The sequence below is a fragment of the Lepidochelys olivacea genome (assembly GCF_965140295.1).
Source record: "Lepidochelys olivacea isolate rLepOli2 genome assembly, chromosome: 1".
NCBI classification, from domain to species: Eukaryota; Metazoa; Chordata; order Testudines; family Cheloniidae; genus Lepidochelys; species Lepidochelys olivacea.
Genome location: NC_140411.1, coordinates 286,141,560 through 286,166,702, shown reverse-complemented (window position 1 = coordinate 286,166,702; position 25,143 = coordinate 286,141,560). Strand labels below are relative to the sequence as shown.

The window sequence follows — 25,143 nt, the reverse complement described above, 5'->3', positions numbered from 1 at the left end:
ATCTGCTAGGGTCGATGTCTAGAGGACTGCCATTTAGTCTAGAAGCTGCTGTCTTCACCTCCTCTGGTTGAATGTGCAAAGGTCACTCTCTGAATCTTGACTTGTCACAGAGAGGACAGTAGAAGTCATCAAAAGGTAAAACTAAGTGCAGATGTTCACGTGACATGTTTGGGTTTTATGGAACAATATTCCTGTAAGGGAGTTTGTTATTTTTTAATAACCACTATACCGTAAATTTAATCTCCATTGTTTCATGTGCCATGGATGTTGTGGAACTCATACCTAAGTATGGTACATAGTTAATTGCTGTTTCACTGGCTATATTGTTAGCTCCCTAGTGGGAGCTAAATTTAAGCATATGCTTAATACTTTGTTGACACAAACCCTATATTTGTTCAAGAACACGAAAGGTGAAAAAGTATATCGTGTGGATGGAAAGTGTCTATGCCTCACAGTTCAGTGTTACTCTTCCAAGAACAGTTTGGGCTGGTCGACATTAACTCTGTAAGTCAATCTAAGTTATGCTATTTCAGTGATGTAAATTAGGTTAACTTACAGTGGTGTCTACACCACACTCTCTCGTCGACATAGCTTCCAGCTCTCGGGGAGGTGGAGTGCAGATGTTGATGAGAAAGCACTCTCCCATGAATTTAGTGTGTCTTCACCAGACCTGCTAAATCGACAGCACTGCATCGATTGCTGCAGTGTCGAGTTAGCCAGTAGTGTAGACATGGCCTTTATCTATATATCATATTTATTTGTGTAGTGTTTTTTTGTGTCATGGAACACTATATATATTATAATGTATGTATGTATTTATACATGTATATGTGTTTGTGTGTGTGTATACACCCGCAGATAATGTGAGTGAATTTTATTATGCAGGAAAACAGTGTCTAATAGTGTTTAGATAACTTAAAACAAGTATAGTACTGAAAGCATTGAAAACTTCCGCATACATGTTTGTCAATGCATCTCAGTCTTAATTTGCAATAACTCTGCTACTCCAGTCTATGAGCAAAGGCTACCAGCCATGCAGTGATTTTGTGTGGATGTGGATAGCTGCGGGTTAAAATTAGACCATTACACTTACTTTCATTTGTGACCTAAATTCAGATTTGAACTCAAATTGCCGAAGGTGAAAGGCTAGTGCACTAACCCTCTTTACACTTCCTCGCCCCTCCCCTGAGAAAATAGGCTTTATGGTAAGTAGGTACTTAATGTTTGGATCCTCTTTTTTTATTTCTTCTTCTTTGCCCCCGTCTATTTTTTCCCTTTCCTCTGCTCCACCTTCTCATCCCTTATCCACAAATGGGGAAGAAACCCGTTGCAAAGTGAAAAATGTCATTGGTGGAAAATACCTAGGTCAATCAGTTTGATGGCAGAGCCACGTCCTGTCACTTTTCAGTTAAAATTATGTGCAAATCCTACTGACATGAAGTCTAAGTCACAAAGAAAACGGGCCCGTAACAATTAAGTGAAAGGGACACATACATGTTCTGTTAGTCTTTCAGACTCATCTTCTTCCGAACAATATTAGTCACATAGGTTGGTTATACATTAGTGTCTAGAGTTTTATATCACTGATCATTTAATTCATTGTAATGCTACACACTGACAGTCATGGCCTGATGGAAACAACATTTGTGTGTCTTTTACACATGTCCTTCTGTACCGGGGTGATCGTCTGAGCCATATATGACAATCTTCAAAAGTTTGAGAGCCAGGATGCTGAAGCCCTGACCCCCAGCAAGCATGCCCTGCTGATCTGAAACCCCAAGCCCCAGCAGATGCTCCCCGTGGGGCTGAAGCCCCAAGACCCCCCACCCCACTGGGCAGAAGCTAGAAGCGATATGCGGGGTCACTTGCCCCCAGATTTTTGCCAGGGTTTTTTGGCCCCACTGGGTCACATGGTGACCTCTTGGAGAGGTGGATTAACTACACCGATGGAAACCATTTCCATAGATGTAGGAAGCATCTGCACTCCAACAGCATAGCGGCAGTGCTGTAGCTGTGCCACTACGGCGGCTGTAGTTTAGACATGGCCTTAGAGTATTAGTCTTTGGGAATCCAGGTCTGGGGCTTTGATTCAGCATAGTGTAGAGGTAAGCACAGGTGGCGGTGGCTAGGGCTAGAGGGGACTCAGCCCCCCAACTCCACTTCTGGCGGGTGGCACCGGGGCAAAGAAGGGAACGGGACAATGTAGGGGGAGGGCCCAGCCTCTAGGCTGGATTCCCAGCAGATGGAGCTAGATTCCTCAGTCCTGGCAGAGAGCACTGGAAAGGGAGGGAATCCTGAGGTGGTGGGGGAGAGGAGCCTCAGGGTAGGGGGGGATGTCCTGAAGTGATTGTGGCAGGAAGGAGGGAGATCCTGAAGTGATTTAAGGGGAGGTCCTGGTGGAAGGAGGGTTGCTGAGGTGATTGGGGTAGGAAAGGAGAGTCCCAGAAGAAAGGGTGGATCCTGAGTGAGGCCCCACATTTGGTGGCACTGGAGGTAGAGTGGGTGAGACATTGCAAGGGAAGGCCCATCTGTGCATGGATGCACACGTCAGGTGATGCTGTGGCAGGTTCGAATTTGTGAGCATTAAGAGTCAACAGGCCACAGCAGGGAGCCAGCCCCAGCCACATTGGACAGGAGCCCCTCTGCAGGGTGAGTGCGGGCTGGACTCAGCTCACTCTCCCTCCCCCAAGAATTTTCAGCAGTTGCTTATGAAGATAAAGGCTAGCCACACTTCCCCAAAGCTTTGGTGCTTGTTTGGGGTTTGTTTTTGCTGTGGGTGGTGGTGTTTTGGTGTGGTTTGTGTTTCCCAGATTAACAGGATTTAGGTGGGAAGGCTATGACAGATACAGAGGCAGCAGTGGGAGTGACTCATGTAGTGGAAGACACAATGAAGATGACTGGATGTGGAAGCTGCGGTATGTACATGATCCTGGAGGGGGTACCTGAAAAGAGTTTCATCAGCATGAAGTGCCATCTGATAGAGCTGATGGAAGAAAAGATCCGAGGATTGGAGAGGCAGGTGCAGACTCTGGTTGACTTTAGAAGGGGGTTTGAGCAGATGATGGAGCAAAGACATGAGGAGGTGAAGGGAAAAGCTCAGACTTGCAGATGGAAGCAGGACTAAGGAATTCTGAGGGGAGACTGGGTGAGGAAAGTGGTCAGTGGAAGCATGTGACTAAAAGAACCAGGCAGAGGAAAAGACGGGCTAGTGAAGGAGAAATAGAGCTCAAGAACAGGTTTGCAGAGTTGGAAAATGAAGAAGGGGCTCAGCAGGTAGTCACTGAAGGTGGAAGGGCAAGGAAGAAGAGCAGAGCGGCTAGTCCTATAGGAAAAGGGGAAGAGTCAATGGAGACTACACCAAATATGAGCCTCAGGAGGATACAAGATGGGTTGAAGAGGATTACAAGGGAGAATAGGAATGGAAAGAACTTGCAGCCAGACAGAACAGGGGATACACTGGAGAATCGCACCATCACCAGGAAAAGGCAGGTATACGTGATCAGGGACGCCTTATTGAGAAGAATAGACAGGCCTGTAACCAGAGCTGATCCAGAGAATAGAAGGGTGTGCTGTCTTCCGGGTGCTAAGATACAGGATGTAGACCTGAGGTTGAAAAGGATCCTAAAGGGAGCGGGAAAGAATCCCGTAATTATCCTTCATGTGGGAACAAATGATACAGCTAGATTCTCACTGGAAAGTATTAAGGGAGACTATGCTAGGCTGGGGAAGACGCTTAAGGAAATCGAGGCTCAGGTAATCTTTAGTGGGATTCTGCCTGTTCCTAGAGAAGGGCAACAAAGGTGTGACAAGATTATGACTATCAACAGATGGCTTAGGCAATGGTGCTATAAGGAGGGCTTTGGGATGTATGGCCACTGGGAGGCATTCATGGACAGCAGACAGTTCTCTCGGGATGGACTTCATCTGAGTAGGGAAGGAAATAGACTTCTAGGATGGAGGCTGGCACAACTGATTAAGAGAGCTTTAAACTAGGAATTTGGGGGAGATGGTTGGGAGATATCCAGGTAATCTCCACGCCGGATTTTAGCATTGAGAGGGAAGAAAACGAAGTAAGAAAGGATACAGCCATGGGTAGGTAGAATGTATATAAGGAGGAAGGGCAGTGTGGATACCAGTCTAATAGGTTATACTGGCTGTAGAATAACCGTGCCTAATAGGGTACAGAATGTGAGCGAGGCCAAACAGCAAAAATTAAGGTGTTTGTACACCAATGCGAGGAGCCTACGTAACAAATTGGAGGAACTAGAGCTACTGGTGCAGGAAGTGAAACCAGATATTATAGGGATAACAGAAACATGGTGGAATAGTAGCCATGACTGGACTACAGGTATTGAAGGGTATGTGCTGTTTAGGAAAGACCGAAATAAAGGTAAAGGTGGTGGAGTAGCATTGCATATCGATGATGAGGTAGAATGTAAAGAAATAAGAAGTGACGGAATGGATAAGACAGAGTCCATCTGGGCAAAAATTACATTGGGGAAGAAAACTATTAGAGCCTCCCCTGTGATAGTGCTTGGGGTGTGCTATAGACCACCTGAATCTAATTTGGATATGGATAGAGCCCTTTTTAATGTTTTTAATGAAGTAAATACTAATGGAAGCTGCGTGATCATGGGAGACTTTAACTTCCCAGATATAGACTGGAGGACGAGTGCTAGTAATAATAATAGGGCTCAGATTTTCCTAGATGCGATAGCTGATGGATTCCTTCATCAAGTTGTTGCTGAACCGACTAGAGGGGATGCCATTTTAGATTTGGTTTTGGTGAGTAGTGAGGACCTCGTAGAAGAAATGGTTGTAAGGGACAATCTTGATTCAAGTGATCATGAGCTAATTCAGTTCAAACTGAACGGAAGGATTAACAAAAATAAATCTGCAACTAGGGGTTTTGATTTCAAAAGGGCTGACTTTCAAAAATTAAGGAAATTAGTTAGGGAAGTGGATTGGACTGAAGAATTTATGGATCTAAAAGTAGAGGAGGCCGAGGATTACTTTAAATCAAAGCTGCAGAAGCTATCGGAAGCTTGCATCCCAAGAAAGGGGAAGAAATTCATAGGCAGGAGTTGTAGACCAAGCTGGATGAGCAAGCATCTCAGAGAGGTGATTAAGAAAAAGCAGAAAGCATACAGAGAGTGGAAGATGGGAGGGATCAGCAAGGAAAGCTACCTTATTGAGGTCAGAACATGTAGGGATAAAGTGAGAAAGGTAAAAGTCAAGCAGAGTTGGACCTTGCAAAGGGAATTAAAACCAATAGTAAAAGGTTCTATAGCCATATAAATAAGAAGAAAACAAAGAAAGAAGAAGTGGGACCGCTAAACACTGAGGATGGAGTGGAGGTCAAGGATAATCGAGGCATGGCCCAATATCTAAACAAATACTTTGCCTCAGTCTTTAATAAGGCTAAAGAGGATCTTAGGGGTAATGGTAGCATGACAAATGGGAATGAGGGTATGGAGGTAGATATTACCGTATCTGAGGTAGAAGTGAAACTGGAACAGCTTAATGGGACTAAATCAGGAGGCCCAGATAATCTTCATACAAGAATATTAAAGGAATTGGCACCTGAAATTGCTAGCCCATTAGCAAGAATTTTTAATGAATCTGTAAACTCAGGGGTTGTACTGTATGATTGGAGAATTGCTAACATAGTTCCTATATTTAAGAAAGGAAAGAAATGTGATCCGGGTAACTACAGGCCTGTTAGTTTAACATCTGTAGTATGTAAGGTCTTGGAAAAAATTTTGAAGAAGAAAGTAGTTCAGGACATTGAAATCAATGGTAAATGGGACAAAATACAACATGGTTTTACAAAAGGTAGATCGTGCCAAACCAACCTGATCTCCTTCTTTGAGAAAGTAACAGATTTTTTAGACAAAGGAAACGCAGTGGATCTAATTTACCTAGATTTCAGTAAGGCGTTTGATACCGTACCACATGGGGAATTATTAGTTAAATTGGAAAAGATGGCGATCAATATGAAAATTGAAAGGTGGATAAGGAATTGGTTAAAGGGGAGACTACAACGGGTCCTACTGAAAGGTGAACTGTCAGGCTGGAGGGAGGTTATCAGTGGAGTTCCTCAAGGATCAGTTTTGGGACCAATCTTATTTAATCTTTTTATTACTGACCTCGGCACAAAAAGTGGGAGTGTGCTAATAAAGTTTGCAGATGATACAAAGCTGGGAGGTATTGCCAATTTAGAGAAGGACTGGGATATCATACAGGAGGATCTGGATGACCTTGTAAACTGGAGTAATAGTAATAGGATGAAATTTAATAGTGAAAAGTGCAAGTTATGCATTTAGGGATTAATAACAAGAATTTTAGTTATAAACTGGGGATACATCAATTAGAAGTAATGGAGGAGGAGAAGGACCTCGGAGTATTGGTTGATCATAGGATGACTATGAGCCGCCAACGTGATATCGCCGTGAAAAAAGCTAATGCGGTCTTGGGATGCATCAGGAGAGGTATTTCCAGTAGAGATAAGGAGGTTTTAGTACTGTTATACAAGGCACTGGTTAGACCTCACCTGGAATACTGTGTGTAGTTCTGGTCTCCCATGTTTAAGAAGGATGAATTCAAACTGGAACAGGTACAGAGAAGGGCTACTAGGATGATCCGAGGAATGGAAAACCTGTCTTATGAAAGGAGACTCAAGGAGCTTGGCTTGTTTAGCCTAACTAAAAGAAGGTTGAGGGGAGATACGATTGCTCTCTATAAATATATCAGAGGGATAAATACCGGAGAGGGAGAGGCAAATTATTTAAGCTCAGTACCAATGCGGACACAAGAACAAATGGATATAAACTGGTCATTGGGAAGTTTAGACTTGAAATTAGACAAAGGTTTCTAACCATCAGAGGAGTGAAGTTTTGGAATAGCCTTCCAGGGGAAGCAGTGGGGGCAAAAGATTTATCTGGCTTTAAGATTAAACTCGATAAGTTTATGGAGAAGATGGTATGATAGGATAACCTGATTTTGGTAATTAATTGATCTTTAAATATTCATGGTAAATAGGCCTAATGACCTGTGATGGGATGTTAGATAGGGTGGGATCTGAGTTACCCAGGAATGAATTTTCTGTAGTATCTGGTTGGTGAATCTTGCCCATATGCTCAGGGTTTAGCTGATCGCCATATTTGGGGTTGGGAAAGAATTTTCCTCCAGGGCAGATTGGAAGAGGCCCTGGAGGTTTTTCGCCTTCCTCTATAGCATGGGGCACAGGTCACTTGCTGGAGGATTCTCTGCTCCTTGAAGTCTTTTTAAACCACGATTTGAGGACTTCAATAGCTCAGACATAGGTGAGAGGTTTTTTGCAGGAGTGGGTGGGTGAGATTCTGTGGCCTGCGTTGTGCAGGAGGTCAGACTAGATGATCATAATGGTCCCTTCTGACCTTAGTATCTATGAATCTCTGGTTGGGGCCAGCTCTAGGTCCATTGACTCACCTTTGCTTTAAAAAGACTAATTTTAGAATAGGCCTGGCAGATGTATTTTGATAAATTAAAGAGAGAGCTGAAATATTTAAGAACCACAGTTTTGTAAAAATGTCTGTTCTAATCTCTGTGCCAAAGCACTTGTGTCATAATTAACTATTTAAGATCAGTATAAGACACCACACTTATTTTTTTTCTCTAAAAACATATGGAGGACAATACAAACCCACAAGGAGCATTTCCAAGGGACTAAATGCCAGAGTGAATACTCCTGATACCCCTGGAAGTGGCTTACTGTGAGTGCTGCCAAATCCAATACAGATGAACATTTTTAAATTTTTGTTGTAGATAAGAAGTAGAGTGTATATATTTGTTTTTCCTAGTCTAACACAAGACTCCACATGTATACTATAATTAGAAGGGGGTAAAAGCTGTGTTTTAAGGGCCAGATATTCAACATGTGACTTCTTTGTGTGCATACAACTTGACTTATGCAATTTTAAGGAATATCACTGTGTATAAACACTATAGAATTCACACAATCCTGTTTCTATGCACAAATGGACATTGATTTTACTGGACACCTAGCCCCAGAAGATATTTTATGTGGGAAATATTGAGAGAAAATGAGAAATTACAGACTCCTGCTCTGGGGATGCCATAGTATACAAAGCCCCAGTCAAAGTCCATTGAAGTCAATGGGAGTCTATTGATTTCAATGGGGTTTGGGTCAGACCCATAAGGATATGACAGATAATGTTCTAAGTTGAAGCTGTCCCAGGAAAAGTCCATAACTCCTGCTTTATGGTGCACAGGGCAAATTCTGCCCTTGAATAAGTACACAAAACTTCCATTGATTTGGGGTTATGTCTGCATATCTGAGGACAGAATATGTCCTGGCATTACAGGACTGTACAAAATGAGGAGATAATCCATATGACAGGGTTCAGTGGGTTTCCCTCATGAAAGAGAGAACCATAATTTCAAGGCACCGAAAAGACATCTAGCATCATCCATCACTACAGAAATGATTCACAGGTTTGACAAAAAAATATGAAAAATAATCTGCTGTCTAGAAAATGAGCTAATCAATTCTGATGAAATCTATAAACCATTTGGGTTCTATACTGAAGGGGAGGCACAAACATGAAGCTCTCAGATATGGAGAGGTTTTTTTCTTTTGAAAATACACAGAATTCTTCTCTTTAAAAACAGAGAAATAACTTCTTTACATTTAAAAAAATATTTGCTACTTTCTGACTGAGATGGAGAGCCAGGAACTATTCAGGCACGGTTCATGTCCTCGTGGGAGTTCCTGCTGTCCCTGTGAAATGTACAGTGTTTTCTGCAGCATGGCAGTTTTTATAGTTCATATTTATTGTTTCATCGTACATTATGGGAAGGGGATATGCTTCTAACCTCCTCAAAAGAATATAGAAGGCTCCAAACATAGTAAAACCACCATGGTTCCCCTGGCTGTGGGGAAGGATCCATATCACATAGGGGGACTCTACACTCCATATATGCTGAAGAGTTTGGCTCCAGGGTGTCTCTCTCTGTGGGGATGCTGCGGGAAGGTTAGTGGCCTGGGCTGGTTAGGGAGGCAACCAACAGACCCAATGCTGTGCAGATTCACAGGTCTAACGCCACATAGGCCCTATGTGGACTCTATGTGGACCCTAGAGAGTGGCTCAGTAGCCACTCCACTTCAAGCTGTATGGTTGATTGCAGGATTTATTTCCCACTGAACCTTCTCTTAACACCCTGCACAAAACTCATTTATTGAAGCCTTGGAAGAAAGGGGCAGTGCTTGCCCCTTTAGTAATGAGAAGTGAGATAATAAAAACATTGCCAGGTGTATCCCCATTTGTTATTTATACGACACTTTGGGTGTATATACACACAAATACAGTTTTCCTTTACTAAATTGTTTGCCGGTTATAGACAACAACTGCTCCACTTCTAGAATAGAGGTTTAACTCACACACTTTCCCATCTCTTTTGAGAGGAGCTCAAAAGATTATTTTCTTATTATGTCTTTCACCTTTATATTATCTGATATATTAAGCGTAGGTTATAACTGATATTGCAAATAACTGTCTTGTCACCGACGGGCCCGATTCTGCCACTCTTGCTCACATTGATTACTCCCATGGGCATTCAGCATGAATAAGAGTGGCAGAATTTAACTCTGAAGTAGTGGGATGTTATTGAATTCTGTATGGTATGCAAGAAATGAACAACATGGGATAAAAAAATCAAAACAATTGCATATATATACAAGTATCAGAAAAAGGTTAAAACTAGGGCTCTATCCTGGCTGCTCCAGCTGAAATGGAAGATGCAGGGAGCCCCTTCCCACCACTTGTACACTCGTGTTCGTTAGGGGACAAATATAATGCCAGTGGTTGTGCTCTTCCTGAGCATGGAGGCAATCCATACCCCAGCTGCTTGTCAGGAGCCAGCACTGTGGGGACTGCATGCTACATATCTAACTAATAGATACAAGAGCTGCTTATAATAGTGTTCCCTCTTAGGCCCATGCAGGCAGAAAGCCTTTGGCCACTGCCACTAATTTGCCCTGTGCACACTTTGCCCAATATATCGCTTTGCCTCTAAAAGGCACAGAAGTCTCCTCAGCATTTTGTTTCACTTTTATTTGTAGAAGTTCCTTTTTACATGTTACATTATGGAATCAGAATATAAAATGCCCTTACAATCTGCTAATGTGTACTCCTGCATTGATGTCACTTTTCAGCGTGATTGCTGCTGTGAGCAATGGTGTCAGAAATGCCAGTTTTAATTTAACCTGTGATTTCCAAATGCATTTCACAGTTTATACTTGGATTGCTTCCCACCATAGAAACTTTCAGCATACTCTGATGTGCAGGGGTCTGCAACTATTAATGTTGTAGTGTGCCAAATACTAAAGTGAATAAAATTGGTATATTGTGTTATGGCTTTCTACACAGTGACAGCAGTCCCATACACTTAGAGAAGTTGGGCTGACAATGAAAAGCTTCTACTCTTTTTTTAATTATTGCTGTGGCTATGTTGCTTTCCACATGTTTTCATGTACTAATTCTCAGGAATTATTGGGCACAACTAAGTTAATTAACCCACATATTCCTGATTTAAAAAAAAATCATGGCGGGAGAAGGTGGTGTCCTTGTGTGTGCAGAGATATGTTATAATTTGAAATAGGGTAAGTATGGAGTCAGGTGGCTAGTTCATTAGGTGGAGCAGGACAGTGAGGGAGGAGGAATTGGGAAGGGTGGGTAGCTGTTTTGGGGAATGGGGATAGGTCTTGGAAGCTGGTGTAGAGCATTATAGATGTGGGAGCCAGATAGTGGGACTCAGTCAGGAGATGAATGGTGTGGCTGGCACTGCTGCAGTGACTGTTGTCTGAATGGAGGTGCTGCTTTCTGTAATCAAAGGATGGTTCAGTGGTCCAGAAAAGAATGGAAATCCTTTGATATGTCACTAATCCCTTCCACTTCGAGGATGCTTGTCTTCCATTGAATGATAGCCAGTAATCGCTGGTGGATCTGCAGGTGGCTAATGAGATTGATCCAGGATCCATAGATCTTGACATTGTTGGGGCAGACTTTTCCCAGCAGAAGGGGCAGATCATGTTAAGTTGGGCTGTGGCGCGTTCTTTCCTCCTTTCCCGTTTTTCTGTTTCCTTTTGTCTTAGTTGCATCTCAGAATACTGAGATCATTGCCACTAGGTCCTTCTCCATTTTGGTCAATCGAGGGCTTGGGTTTCCCATGATTTTATGTCAATATTGCACTTCTTCATATTGGCTTTAAGGGTGTCTTTGAAGCACATTTTTAGCCCACTCCTTGTCTGTTGACCATGGCACAGTTGTGAGAACATTACCTGCTTTGGGAGTCAATTGTCTGGCATTCGAAGAAAATGGCCAGTCCAACAGAGTTGGTGATGGATGAGCATAGCTTCAGTGCTGGAGTTTTAGCTTGGGACAGAACACTGATGTTGGTGCGTTGGTCATCCCCCTCGATTCAGATGATCTTGCGGAGGCACTGTTGATGGTATCATTCATAAACTTTGAGTATCTACCATACGTGACCCAGGTTTTGGCACCACACAGAACAGCAGAGATAACAACAGCCTGGTGCACAAGAAGCTAGGTTTGATTCTTGATGTCACAGTCTTCGAAGACACATTTTCTCAGTCCAAAAACTGTGCTGGTGCATTGGAGGCAGTGTTGAACTTCCTTGTCAATGTCAGCTCTCTGCGACAGATAGCTGCTGAGGTAAATCTCTTGTGCTTGGGGGTTGCACGTTGCCCTGAAAAGCCATTTATTCTGGAGCTCAAAGCTGGGGCCTACTGTTTTCATCATTGAGATTCACCTTCCTCCCCACTGGAGACAGCTGTCTGCTCCCATGCCTTGCTCAGGATCTGGACCTCCCATTGTTCTAGCACAAAATCCTCATCTCCTGATAACCACTTGAGATTTACACCTCTGTGGGCCTCTGAGCTAGCAGGTTGCGAGATTGATGTTCCTGGCAGACAGGAGGGGCCTTCCCTACTGTCTTCTGTCCCTCATCATGGCCCATGAACCCTCTCATTTCCAGGACTAGGCTCGTTTCCACTAGGGGGACTCCAGTTCATCATTTCAGCACCTCCCCAAAATATTTCCAGTCCATCCTAATAACATAAGGTAGGTGAGGGTGGCTGATAGCCCCACCCAGCAGGTGCAGTGTGGTTCCCTACCATCAGCTGCACTTCCGTCGTGGGGTAAGGTTGTACAACCTTATGTATGCCCTGGAGGTAGAGGGGAGTGCCCGACATGTTGGGAGACTCTACTGTGTTTTCTGGTATGATTGGCTGCATCTGAAGTCTACCATGCCTATGTCCTCCAATACACTGACTCATACTGAGATAAGCATCTTGGCCGGGCTCCATCTGTGAGCCCTGGAGCAGGCCTTCCATGCCTGTCCATAGCTGCGGTCCATAAGGATCATCCCTGCCTAAAATGTCCTTTATGTCCACACTCAAAACAGTTCCCCTCGGTTTGTGGTTGGCTGTCCCTCCTCTGGGGCTGTGGGGGTTCCTAGTGGGCATACCCCATTTCTTGGGAGTCCTGGCTCCCAAACAAGGGTGACTTGTAGAAGAGCAGCTGGTTTGTGAACCCTGGGCCTCCCCTCCTAGCCTGACCTCTGCTAGGGGTTGGTGTCCGGAGTTCGGGTGCCCCAGGCCTAGCTGTCAGAGAGCTGGACTCTCAGCTTCCATATAATTCTCCATCAGGGTTATGGCCCCCACCAGTGTCACTAGTCTATGGTGCTTCACCCATTTTCTCCTGCCATATGGGAGAACCTGGACAAACTGCTCCAGCACAATAGCTTCTGCTACTTGTACTCTGGTCTACTTCTCAGGGTCCAGTCAGCACCAACACAGGTGTTGTGCCACCAGGCTGGGTTCCCAGCGGGTACATTTTCTTCCTGAATTGTTCATGGAATGTCTCAGGGTTGATATCCATGTAGTCCAGAATGGTTGCTTTTACCTTACTGTACTCTAACACCTCTATGGGATCTAGGCCCCTGTAGGCTGCTTGGGTGAGTCCTTTCGAATATGGGGCAATGAGGGTACCCCGTGTTCTTGCAGCCAGCATGCTGCGGTGGCCGCCCACTCGAAGGTGACCAAGAAGGCTTCTTGGTTGTCTCTGGGACCCATTTTCACAAGCCTGATGGGCAGCCCAGTGCAGGGAACATCACCTGAGGGTCTTGTGCCATCGCATTAGATGCCCTCTTGGGCCTCCAGAGTGTTGCTAATGTTAGAATATTAGGCATGCCTTTTGCTTCTGATGCTTTGCCGCCAGCTCACAGCTGCTGTAGTTGGGCCACTTGCTGTTGCTGCAGGGCAGCTATCTGTTGCCATAGCTGACCCTGTTGCTGCTGTTGCTGAGCTACCTGCCGCTGTTGGCTCTCTACCATCCATTTAAGGAGCTATTCTGCATCCATGATCTCCTTTGGGCTGGTTTTGTTGGTAGATCTGCTGTCCTTCTATCGGGACTGGGTTGATGCCCTTATTCACCACCGGTTATCAGGGGAGTTGGTGTCTGAGCCCAGCAATATCACCTAGCTGCAAGAATCTGTGGCAATATAGCCCGGAAGCAAGAGTCTACAGCTGGCGGTCGGGGAACCTGGGCCCTCCCTGCTCCACCAGATTCCAACCCACGGCCCTGTGGCTGACCGGTCAGATATGTGGCCTGGGGAGTGGATGCTACCAAGCCTGCTCCCTGGGCCACTCCCTCCCGTGGCCTCTGCCCCCTCCAAAGCCACAACAAGCATTGGCTCTGAACTTATTGGGGGTTCTTACTTGCAGTGATCTGCAGGCTTCTCTTTCACCTCTGTTCCTGGTCTCCATGGGGGCCTTCGGTGGACCTGCAGTAGGGTCAGGTCCAGAGGGTGTGGAGCTCCTCAAGCCTCCCTGAAGCAGCCACCTGTGGGGCTACTCCCTTGATCTGTCCAATCTGACTGAGCTGGGCAGCATCCTTTTGAACCCTGCCCCCATTGTGAGCATGCCCAGCAGCTGCAGCTGGGTGGGGCCTTCTGGGTCCAAAGCTGCTCATTAACACTTGATTCCCTGGTGTGGGACTTCTACATCCCATCACAGGGACAAGGAAGTATTCAGATAATATGGAAGTTCAGATAATAGAGTAGACACCCCTGGCCAGACTCCAAATAAAATCCACATCCCCCATGCTATTTGGATAATCAGGAGTATACTTCAAGGAGATGATGTAAAGCTTAGATAATTAGGATCTTAAAATCCTTGACAAAGATGTATAAATATTATTATCTCCGTTGAACAGTATCTGAAACACAGAGAGATGAAAACTGACATTCTCAGCAGTGGCATTTGATTTTGGATGCCACTATTTCAGCAATCCCAATTTGGGACAGCATGAGCTTGACGTCCCCAGGTGCCAGGCAGCCATAGCTTCATTTGAGGTCATGTGGAGCTGTAGATGCACAATTCCTCAATCAACCTGGGGGCATCTCACATTGGAGCCCCAACATTGAGAACCCCAAATCAGTCACCATTCTTGAAAATTTGGAAGCTGGCGATTTTCCCAGGTTCACACAATGAGTTGGCAGCAGAGTTGGCAGCAGTCCAGTTCTTCCCCTCCAATCCATTCCTCTAACTACTATTACCTCCTTTTCCTACTAGTATGCTTGCATTTTATGTGTTCATTTATAATTTCTAATCCTTTTCAAAATACCGTTAAACTTAAGTTCAGTAATTTCCTATGGGAGAGAATACCACAGATTTCTACCTACTGCCCGTCTATTTAATTGTCCCCTTATTCTTCTGTTGTTAGGCTAGAGGAAAAAATGACTGAGTTTTCATAGACCATTTAAGTTTTTGTATACCTCTGTCATGTCATCTCGTACTTCCCTTCTCTCAAATTTAAGTAATCAAAGATTTTAAATCTTTCTTATATCTAAGTCCCTCCAACGTCTTGTCACTTTAGTTGTTCTTTTTAGATCTTTTGAAGTTCAGGAATGTCCTTTTTAAAGAAGTCAACCAACAATGAAAGCAGTACATTAGGTGCAGATCATTGATTTACTTGAGGCAATTGTATTAATTACAATGCTCTCGTAAATGCAATCTAGAATCCTAGGCCCCTGAATATTGAGCAGTCATATTCATTGAACTGTATATTATCATTAGGGATGAGCGAATTTGTTTAACTAATTCTTAACCCATTCAAACTTTCAAGACTTTGAAAGCTGTGGCGATCTGTTAAGGGGTCAGAGAGGTACAGAGAGAAAAAAATCCAGTGAAAATTAAAGTACATAATAAAATAGCATCCAGAGCAAAAAACAAATCCAAAATGATTAGGCTTGGCAGAATTCAATTTTCATTGTTTTGTAATTTTTATGGATAATTTTTATGTTTATTTTTAAGCATTTTTCAGATTTTTATCAATTTAAATGTTCAGTTATGCAAAATTATGGGTTTTAAGCATTTTCTTCAATTTTTATCCATTTCAAATTTTCACAGTTGCATAAAATTATGGAAGGAGAATGAGACAATGCAAGGGGGTCAGACAGTAATTATTTAATGACAGTAGACATTGACATGCAAAAAGTTAAAGCTTTGTAACCATTAGAACATAAATTGTCAACATCACATATAAAAATATACAAAGTAAATATCCTTAAATCAAAGACTAATAAGTTTTCAAGCAGCATTTTTCTTTGTAAACTTTGCCTTTGTAAACTTGATTAGTATTGTTGGAAATATTTTTTCACTGGTTTGTGTGTTTATGGTGAAGTTGACTCTTACCAACATTTACCAACAAAAATTAATCTTTCCAACCTAAAAATGACACTGGGAAAAATAAACGGAGAGGGGAGAAATGTGAATGGAAAAATATAGTATACATGTGTGAAATCCTCGTATTGAAGTCAATGGGAAAATAAATCTTGTAAAAATGAGTTTAAATTGCAGGGAAAAAGGTTAATTAATGTAAAGAAGTGGTTCAAGAGGAGTGCAAAATATGAAACTCCAAGAATCTTGCCTCTTCTTTATAATGACCCTGAGATTTTTGTTATGTCAGCAAAAAAACTACTGTCCCTTTTTTAGCTTTTCTAAAGAAACCAGCCAACTATTCTGTTGGAAATCCAACATCACTATAGCATTACTGTTCATCACAGATAGGAAATATGAAGCATCATGTTTGCGAGATAGTTTATAATCTCTGAATTTTTCCATAGAGGGATCTCAGTTAGTTATTTGGTATAAGTTAAGGCATAAGAAAGTATTCATCACAAATATGATTTTTTCTGAGTGAGATAAAGTACAGTAATGTAGGATATGTAATTATAGTATAATGCTCAAGACAAATCTATACAATCCAAACAAAGCATAATTAGCTAGCTTCTAGTATTACATGCATCTCAACAGTTACTAAATTGTATTACTACATCAAACAAGTCTGAATTATTCTGAAAATTGAATGTAGATACTACTGTGCTTCTGTATTTTGCGTTGAAGTGGTGCCACCAAAACCAAAGCAGCAGTACATTCCCTTTAATTGTGAATTTAACTACAACTTGAATTTAACTACTTCCAAGAATAATGTCCTAGTGTACCAATAATGCATTTATTTGCATTAACACTCAATAGCGTTCCCATTTTTCAAACATCTCTTCAAGATATTCATGAATGTGCGACATTATGCACTTTACAGTTCCATCACGTGTTTCCCACATCCAGTCCAATTTCAAATTTATCTCTACCTCATCCTCACAGGTGATTCCTTTAAGTTCCTCTCATAGCCCTGAGGATCCTCACACTTTACTGATCTACTCTGAAGATAACCATCTTTTTACCCAAGAGTGCCTACGTGTTTGTCCCGTGTAAGCTTTTCAGCATCATGTGTGAGTTGAATAGCTTGATAGCTATAATGCTCCATTTCCCCCAGATCTGAATATGCTGCCTTAACAGCTGTCCTATCCCTACAGGCATATGGTTGAGGGTGGACAAATCACCTGGCTTCTTTTAAGTCCTTCCAGACTAGTCTCTTGGTCTTCAAGGACAGGTTCCAGTTTTTCACTGAAATTGGTAGTTGAGAGCCAGTCAGAGCAGTATTCCTTTTTGCACCAGATACACATATAAGGCATAAAGAGTATTTTGGTGCTGCTCCAATCACAACAAAAACTTGGTGGGCACTTCCTCATCCAAACAAATGAGGAAAATAAGAGAGAAGCTTCCATCTCCTCTCACCCTTTCAACCCTCAAAAAATTAGGTAAAATAGAAGAAGAGGGGAATTCACCAGAGTCCTACTACTATACAGGTGAAGGCAAACAGCTGGAAGACACAGTGTGTGTCCCTCAGAGAAGGTGTTGATGAGAAACCATGAGAGAAGAAACCACATATGACTGCCATACATGGGCAGTAGTGGAAGAGCTGGCCCAGGTTTATAGCACAGTAAAGGGGGGAAAAGTTGGAATGAGGAAGCAGCCAAGCATGTAGGACAATTAAGGGGTAATAGTACATATAGAATGGCACAAGCTGGAGATCAGAGAAGGTAGTTTACTGGACTTTTACTCATTAACATCTGCACTGTTCAGATCCTCCGGAGAAACCTGTGGTCTACTGGGATAGTGACTCTCAACCCTTCCAGACTACTGTACCCCTTTTAGGAGTCTGATTTGTCTTCCGTACCCCCAAATTTCACCTCACTTGAAACCTACTTGTTTACAAAAACACACATAAAATACAAAAGTTTCACAGCACACTATTACTGAAAAATTGCTTACTTTCTATTTTTACCATATAATTATAAAATAAATCAATTGGAATATAAATCTTATACGTACATTTTAATGTATAGTATATAGACAAGTCATTGTCAGTATGAAATTTTAGTTTATACTGACTTCGCCAGTGCTTTTTATGGAGCCTGTTGTAAAACTAGGCAAATATCTAGAGGAGTTGATGTACCCCTTGGAAGACCTCTGTGTACCCTCCGGGTTCTCTGGTTGAGAACCACTGTACTGGGAAACAAATCCTCAAGGAGAAGGGATTTGGAGGGCCTGTGAAGTAGGCAGGTGTGACAGGTCTAAATCCCATGCATGCCCTCTGAGGATCTGTACAAAAGGGAGCCTTCCCATCTAGATCCACAGATATAAGATTCATTCTGCAAGGATTGCTGTGCCTGTGTACCACTCTTCTGGCCCACATCCTCACAGCCTGAATCCCCTCTCAGGAGTTCTGCTGCTTTTGCCTTTGCCTCAATTAGGAGCCACAGAGGAGACGTCTCCTCACACATCAACTTGGCTATTTATGGGTTGATGAGAGAAGAAACAGGGAGTCCAGCAGAGTCCCTGCTTTTTCTCCCCTTCCTGCCCTCAAAACTTTGTGGAGCCCCAGCTGAGTGTCTGCCGTGACAAGTAAAGGAGAGGACTGGTGCTGTACAAAAGGAATGACCCTTTTCCTGAAGAGGTTTTCTGTAGAAAGTGCTCTCTGGCCCCATGTATTTGAATGGTACTCATTAATTTTAAGTGTTATAATAGGACTCGGGCATAAGACTATCTGCTGTGTGGCCTCATCAACAAGAAAATATTTTTTGACATAAAAATTTAAATAAACCTCTAAAATAGCTATATTATTAAATGTTTTGCTGAGATTTTTTGTACTTTGCTGTTATCCAAACATTTGAATAAAAGCATAACATTTACTTGAATAAAACAACACAGGCTATTCAATCTATTTATATACAAAAAGTATAAAGTGGTTAATATCTATTACATGACATTTCCTCTCAAAATATTGAGAATAATTTTTTAAAATGGCAACCAAATGAGTATGTGACAGTCTTTTTTTCTTTTTCTGTTTTACATTTATTATTGTCACTGGGTCTTGACATTGAGCGAGCTATTACAAGAACAATATTTATATAATATATTTCACTTTTCATAGAATCATAGGATCATAGACTATCAGGGTTGGAAGGGACCTCAGGAGGTCATCTAGTCCAATGCCCTGCTCAAAGCAGGACCAATCCCCAACTAAATCATCCTTTCTCATATGTCAGTGGATCTGGCCTCTCAGATAGCTTTGTTGCTTTTCTCTGAATTCTCTCCAGGTTTTCAATGTCTTTTTCATACTGCGGTATCCAGAACTGAGTCTATTTCTAAAGCTCTGGTATTTCCCAGAGTAATTTAAGGCCAGGTTTTAATATCCTTACTCATACTGACTAGCACCTTATTCCATGAGTTTTCTCATTAATTTCAATGGGACCACTCACAGAGTAGGTTTGTATTCAAAATGAGTAAGGATATCAGAATCTGGCTGCTAGACAGGGGCTATCATTTCCCTGCTATGTGGCATGATGCCATTACCTGCACAGCCCAAAATCATGCTGGCTTGTTTTTTGTTTTGGCTTGTTTTTTTGCTGCCACAATACACTGTGTGTTCATATCTAGTTTGCCTTCCAGTGTCACTCACAGCTCTTCCAACATTGCTGCTTTCCAAGTATCTTCCTCCATCGAATAGCTGTGTTTTGGAGTATTATTGTCCCAGATGTACTTCCCTATTTGGATTTGGATAATTTGGATGCTGCAAACACTTACGTATGTGAGAAATCAAGTGTGTAAAGCTACTCATGTGCATTAGTATTTGCTGAATCAGGCATTTGGATTGTAATAAGCGAAGGAATCAAATAATCCATGTAACATTGATGCCATCTGAAAATAGTGGGGGGGGGGGGAGACAGAAGTAACTTAGGACTTGTCTACACAGTGGGGTAATGTATCCTTGGGGATGTGATTTTTGCAGAGTACTAACATGTTGTGCATTAATTGGTCTGTGTAGACATTGCTGATGCTCACTAAAGGTTCCCTCGTGCAGAGGTTCTCAACCTTTTTCTTTCTGAGGTCCCCCCCATGCTATAAAAACTCCCCTGCCCGTCAGTACCATAACAGCTGTTTTTCTGCATGTAAAAGCCAGGGCCGGTGCTCGGTGGTAGAAAGCAATCTCCATCCTTAGAGGTTTTTAAGGCCTGGTTTCACAAAGCCCTGGCTGGGATGATTTAGTTGGGGTTGGTCCTGCTTTGAGCAAGGGGTTGGACTAGATGACCTCCTGAGAGCTCTTCCAACACTAATCTTTTATGATTCTATGATTCAAAAATCCCAGGGCCCCACACCAAAGGGGGCTACACAAAACTCAGACTTTGGCTTCAGCCCCAGGTGGCAGGGCTTGGGGCTCCAGGCTTGAGCCCCACACAGCAGGGCTTCGGCTTTCTACCCTGGGCCCCAGCGAGTCTTAACACTGGCCCTTCTTGGCAGACCCCATGAAACCTGCTTGTATCCTGCCAGGGGGCCCCAGACTCCTGGTTGAGAACTGCTGCCCTCGTACACTTTAACATAGTAACGTTTCAAACAGCAGTATGTTACAGCACACCAGCAGGGTCTGCACAGACCAATTAATGCTCAACACATTAATGCACTTTAAAAATCAGACCCTCATGATGCACATTACCCCACCATGTAGAGAAGCCCTTAGATTCCTTTTTAGGAGTCCACCATTTCTCTCTGAATACGTACTGAGGAAATTCAGTGCTATGCACTCCATGATGTGTGTAACTTTCAGCACAGTATGCCAGATGTATTCCCTGGTGGACCATTAGTCATTTGCAAGCATGTCTATTGCTGTTGTGACATTTAAGTATTGCATATAGTTAAGTGGGGCAAACTTCTGAATGAGAGAATCTCAGGGGAGTGATAGTTGCGGTTTAAAACTTTTAAACACCAAATAATTTTGAAATGACAAATACTGGTGGTCATGGAGCTGATTTGGACATTAAGTACTTGTCCACAGACATTTGCATCAGTTTAACTAAATTGATTTAAAAATCACACCTGGAAGGAGGCTCTGTAGGGGAAACATTTATAACTCTCCCAAGCTGGGGGAAGGATTTTGTGTTTGAGGTGGTTGTGGGGAGTTGAAAGTAGAGGTAATAATGGCATCCTAAAGGATCCTTTCCATATCCTGAGAAAAGACATATAGTGTGCAGTAATTTCTCTTTAGGGTAAAATGTTATGAAGATCTTAGATGAATTACTGACATTTATTCAATGAATGACGTGGTTGTGCACCATGAAGATGCTGAGGTTTGATTCTCCCTTACACCTGTGCCAGCTGCATTTGTCCAAATCTGAATGGTAATTTGCCCAGGTGTAAATGACAACAGGAGGGGCAAGTCAGTAGAGGAATAGGCCCATTAACTTTACATAATCATACTAGTCATAATCTACTAGTAATGAAAGCCTGATATAACACGTTAAGAAGTTAATGCTAAAAGAATGGCAGTGCTTTTAGGTTGCTTTTAAACTTAGCAGACCATCTAAACCAAAGAATGTTTTCCCCTTGGGTTTCTCTTTTTCAGGAATGAATGAATGGTGGTCATCTTTTTATGGATGTCATTCTTTCTTCTTTTATAAAAACCTTGTACTAGAAACCTTGTGGAAAAAAATCTCTTGTGTTGTAGCTTGTGAAAAATCTAATTCAGTATTTTTTTTAAGATGAATGACTTTTTCGTTGGTTTGTTACCACTATTATATTCATCTTAAAATCAAAGTAACTTATTAGAATCAAAATCTTTACTGCTACTGAAATTGTGTTGTGATTTCTTTGATGTGATCCCTGATTGCTGTGAGTGAGAAGACTTGGTTCAGTATTTTTGTTCTTAGATCCCCTCCTTTGTCTTGCAGCTACTTGTGGCAGATTCCACTAACAATTGCAGTAGGAAATACGAGCCACATCTCTTCAGAGGCAATTATATGGGTGTCTAACAAATCAGGTAAAAATAAACTTTCCTCACAGTGGAATCTTGTAAAGCATACATGTGTTTTCCTGAACTGTGTCTCAGAATTGATCGTAGGTAATTGTTTAGTTGCTGTGCACCCAATTTCAGCTGCTTGAAAATGAACTGCCAGAAAGATTTTTTTTTGGTGGGGGGGAGGAGAGGAAAGAACAAGGTAATTTTCACAAAAGTTAGATGGTGCAAAGAGAAGGTTTTAAACAGAAAGATGTTCCAAAGCAGCTATTTTATATCTGAGATCACATACTAAATTATTGTATAAATGCAATTCCCTATATAGAATGGTGAAAGCTAAATAAAATATCTTTGTAATAAAACACCTGCTGAGTGTAAAATCTGTAAAATAATAAATGCAAAATGTGCAGTAATGTAATATTAAGGTTAAGAATACTGTTTTTTTTTTAATTTGATCAATCATCCACAACCAGTGCTAAGAAACATTTAGTGTCCCCCAAAATCTTTTTATTGATCTCCCAAACTGTTTCTAGCCCTGGTAGGTTGCTAGATATTGGAGCATTATTCTGATTACCATCTTGCTTTTACCCCCTGCTTCAATTCTGACATAATTGTAGCAACCACTATCTTGAGAACAACTAGAGCTAGAAGCCAATGCCTTTTATCACCAAAAAGCAGCTAAGAATACCATCTTGCAAATGTTAGAAAGCATTCCTCTCTTTCCCTGACAGTGCATGCTGTATCTGCTACTGAATTTATGTCAGAATTGAAGTGGATGAAAAAAAAGTTGGGGAGTTGTATGATAAGATTAGAAGAAGTGGAAGAGAAGGAGCCATACATCCCCTACATGCCTGGGCAGTAGAGGAAGAATTGACCCAGTTGACAGTACAGAAAAGGTATAGCCTATGGGTTTCCTTCCAGAGTAAATAGAACTGGAAGGAAGAAATAGCCAAGCCTGTGTGTGCCTGTCTTTTCCTTTTTGTTCTTTTACAGGTCAGTAAGGGATAATAGTACCTTAGAGCTTAGCAACCAGCAGGGCTAGAAATGAATGGTGTATACCAGTATAGCAGTGGAAATATGAGAATCCCAACTTTCTAGTGGTATAAGGTATGTGTTTCTAGCCCTGATTGTTCATGATGTATCAGACCTTAATATTTTATTACTGCTCCCATGATCTAGGTTGTTGGGGTTTTTTTTTTTTTTTTTTTTTTGGCACTGGTCTAGGACTGGGGTCTGGGACCAGTGTCATTTTCATTTTAGAATTTAGGCACACTCCGGTCAGGAAATGCAGATGTTAATTTTTCCCACAGCAGCATTAAGTTGGCCACAGTGATAATACTTTAAGCCCCTTCACACTCTGTCTCATCCTTACCTTATCCTTATCTTATCTGTTCTTGTCCCTCAGGCCTTGATCCAGCTCCCACTGAAGTCAATGATGAGATTCCCATTGCCTGCAGTGGGAGCTGATCAGGCCTGTATAACTATCATTCTCACAGTCTCACTTTCACACACACGTCCTTCCCTCTGCCACTGATGGCAGCCTTGAAAACTCATTTATGAGTGTCTCCCATGATCAGCTGCACAGTTTCTGCCTTGCTGCCCTTTACTCACTGAATGCCCTCCCTCACCTAATCTGAAAAGCCACTAAACTCTTCTCCTTCAGACCTACTCAGAGAGGCCTATACAAAATCAACAAACTAATGATGGCTATAGTGAGCAGTCATCAAGAATGACTGTTAGCTATACTTTAAAAAAAACTTTCAAATGATGCCGAGCCATAAATTGGTGTGCATAGCTAATCAACGCGATGATGCTCTACTGTCTTTATGCTTGTCGTTCCCCTACCCCTCACTCACTGGTTTCAGATTAGATTGTATGCTCATCAGGGCAGGGTTGGTATCATCTTGCATGTTTCTACAATGTCTAGCGTAGTAGGGTCTTAGATGATACCTCAATAAAAATGATGACATCAATTTTGGATATGTTAAACATGTAAATGCTATACCCCTTGTATTTGCAGAATACAATGATTGATGTTAGGGGAATCCTAGGAGGTTTTCTGCAGCTGATACAGGGATAATGTGCTTGTTGCTCCAGGAAGTGTTCTGAGTCTGAAGGAGGCAGTTTCCAGGCTTGTTAACTTGTGGGGAATCCCAGAGGGTTTCCATAGTACAGAGGAGGAGTACTGCTGTAGTCCTGTCACTGGACGTTGTCTAGAAGCAATTCTGCAACTGGAGGAAGAAGCTCAAGAGGTCTAACAACTGGCTTGGGAGTCCGGCTGCACTTTTCTTTCAACTCAGAAGAGCAAGTCCAATAGTGGCCATTCTGAATTCAGTTATCAGTGGGACAGAGCTCAGTGTCAACTAGTCAGGGTGAGAGGAGGGTGAGTCAGTGACACACAGACCAACATAAATGAAAAAAATAAAATCCCCTAGGACTTGGAAAGGAGATTATGGGGAAGACGAGGGGGGTGCATGGAGATGGTAGCAGATGTACCTTCTTGCTAGGGCAGGAGCCAGCTGGGCCAGCCTACCACCACTGTGAAAAAGCTCCCTTCCCACTGTCATGTAGCCAGGAGAGACTCTGAGACTAACACTCTGTGGTGCCACATCCACAAGAGGCACTCAAAGGTGCTGGAGGGTGCACGCAGGGCCCCATCCTGAAGCCAGCAGCCATGGACTTTCCATCACAACATTGGGCTGACAAAATTAAATATGAGACAGAGGGAGAGAGGGCCAGAGAAATTCATCAGGTGATCCATAAGCACAATGCTCTAAGACATTTAATACAGTGGTTTGTCTCTTGTGCCAGTAATTCCACAGCTGGCAGGTTGGTCTGTCTCTCTCTCTCTGAGGCTCCCCAGTGCAATAATTAAAGCAAATTATAGTCAGTCCACAAGAAAGGTACTGGGACTGATGCCTGACTGCGTGGTGGTGTTAGGAATCCATTCTGTGCACTCCAAGGTGGACTCTGATGGATATTCCTCAACTTGCAACATTTCAGAAACATTTTCTGAAATGGAAGCATTTTCTGAAATACTTCCAGTTCCATGCGAAGGGCCAGATAGACAGGGAGAGCTGCAGGGTCTCAATGCATGGATGAGATGATGCTATAAGAAGGGATGTTACCAGCTTATTAGGAACTGGGGAACCTTTTGGGAAAGGAGGACCCTAATACAGGAAGGATGGGCTCCTGCTAAACCAAAATAGAACCAGATCACTGGAACCAGATTTCAGTTCTGGTCACCCCATCTTAAAGAGGAATTTTTAAACTAAGGGCTTGGGGGAAAGCTGACAGCTGTGGAGGAGCACCCGGTTCTGACAGAGACATCCCCTTGGAGAAGATCTATTAATGGGGATTCTCTATA

At 42.5% G+C, this 25,143-nt stretch overlaps 1 protein-coding gene across 1 annotated transcript in view; it reads left to right on the top strand.

Moving 5' to 3' along the window:
• Positions 1–25,143, top strand: part of TRHDE (thyrotropin releasing hormone degrading enzyme) — a gene marked incomplete at its 5' end in the record, with an annotated part of 329,097 nt that overhangs the window by 226,276 nt on the left and 77,678 nt on the right. Inside the window, one exon of the mRNA XM_084636899.1 lies at positions 21,712–21,800. Within this exon, the coding sequence (XP_084493025.1) occupies positions 21,712–21,800 (89 nt within the window). The remainder of the gene's footprint in view (positions 1–21,711; positions 21,801–25,143) is intronic.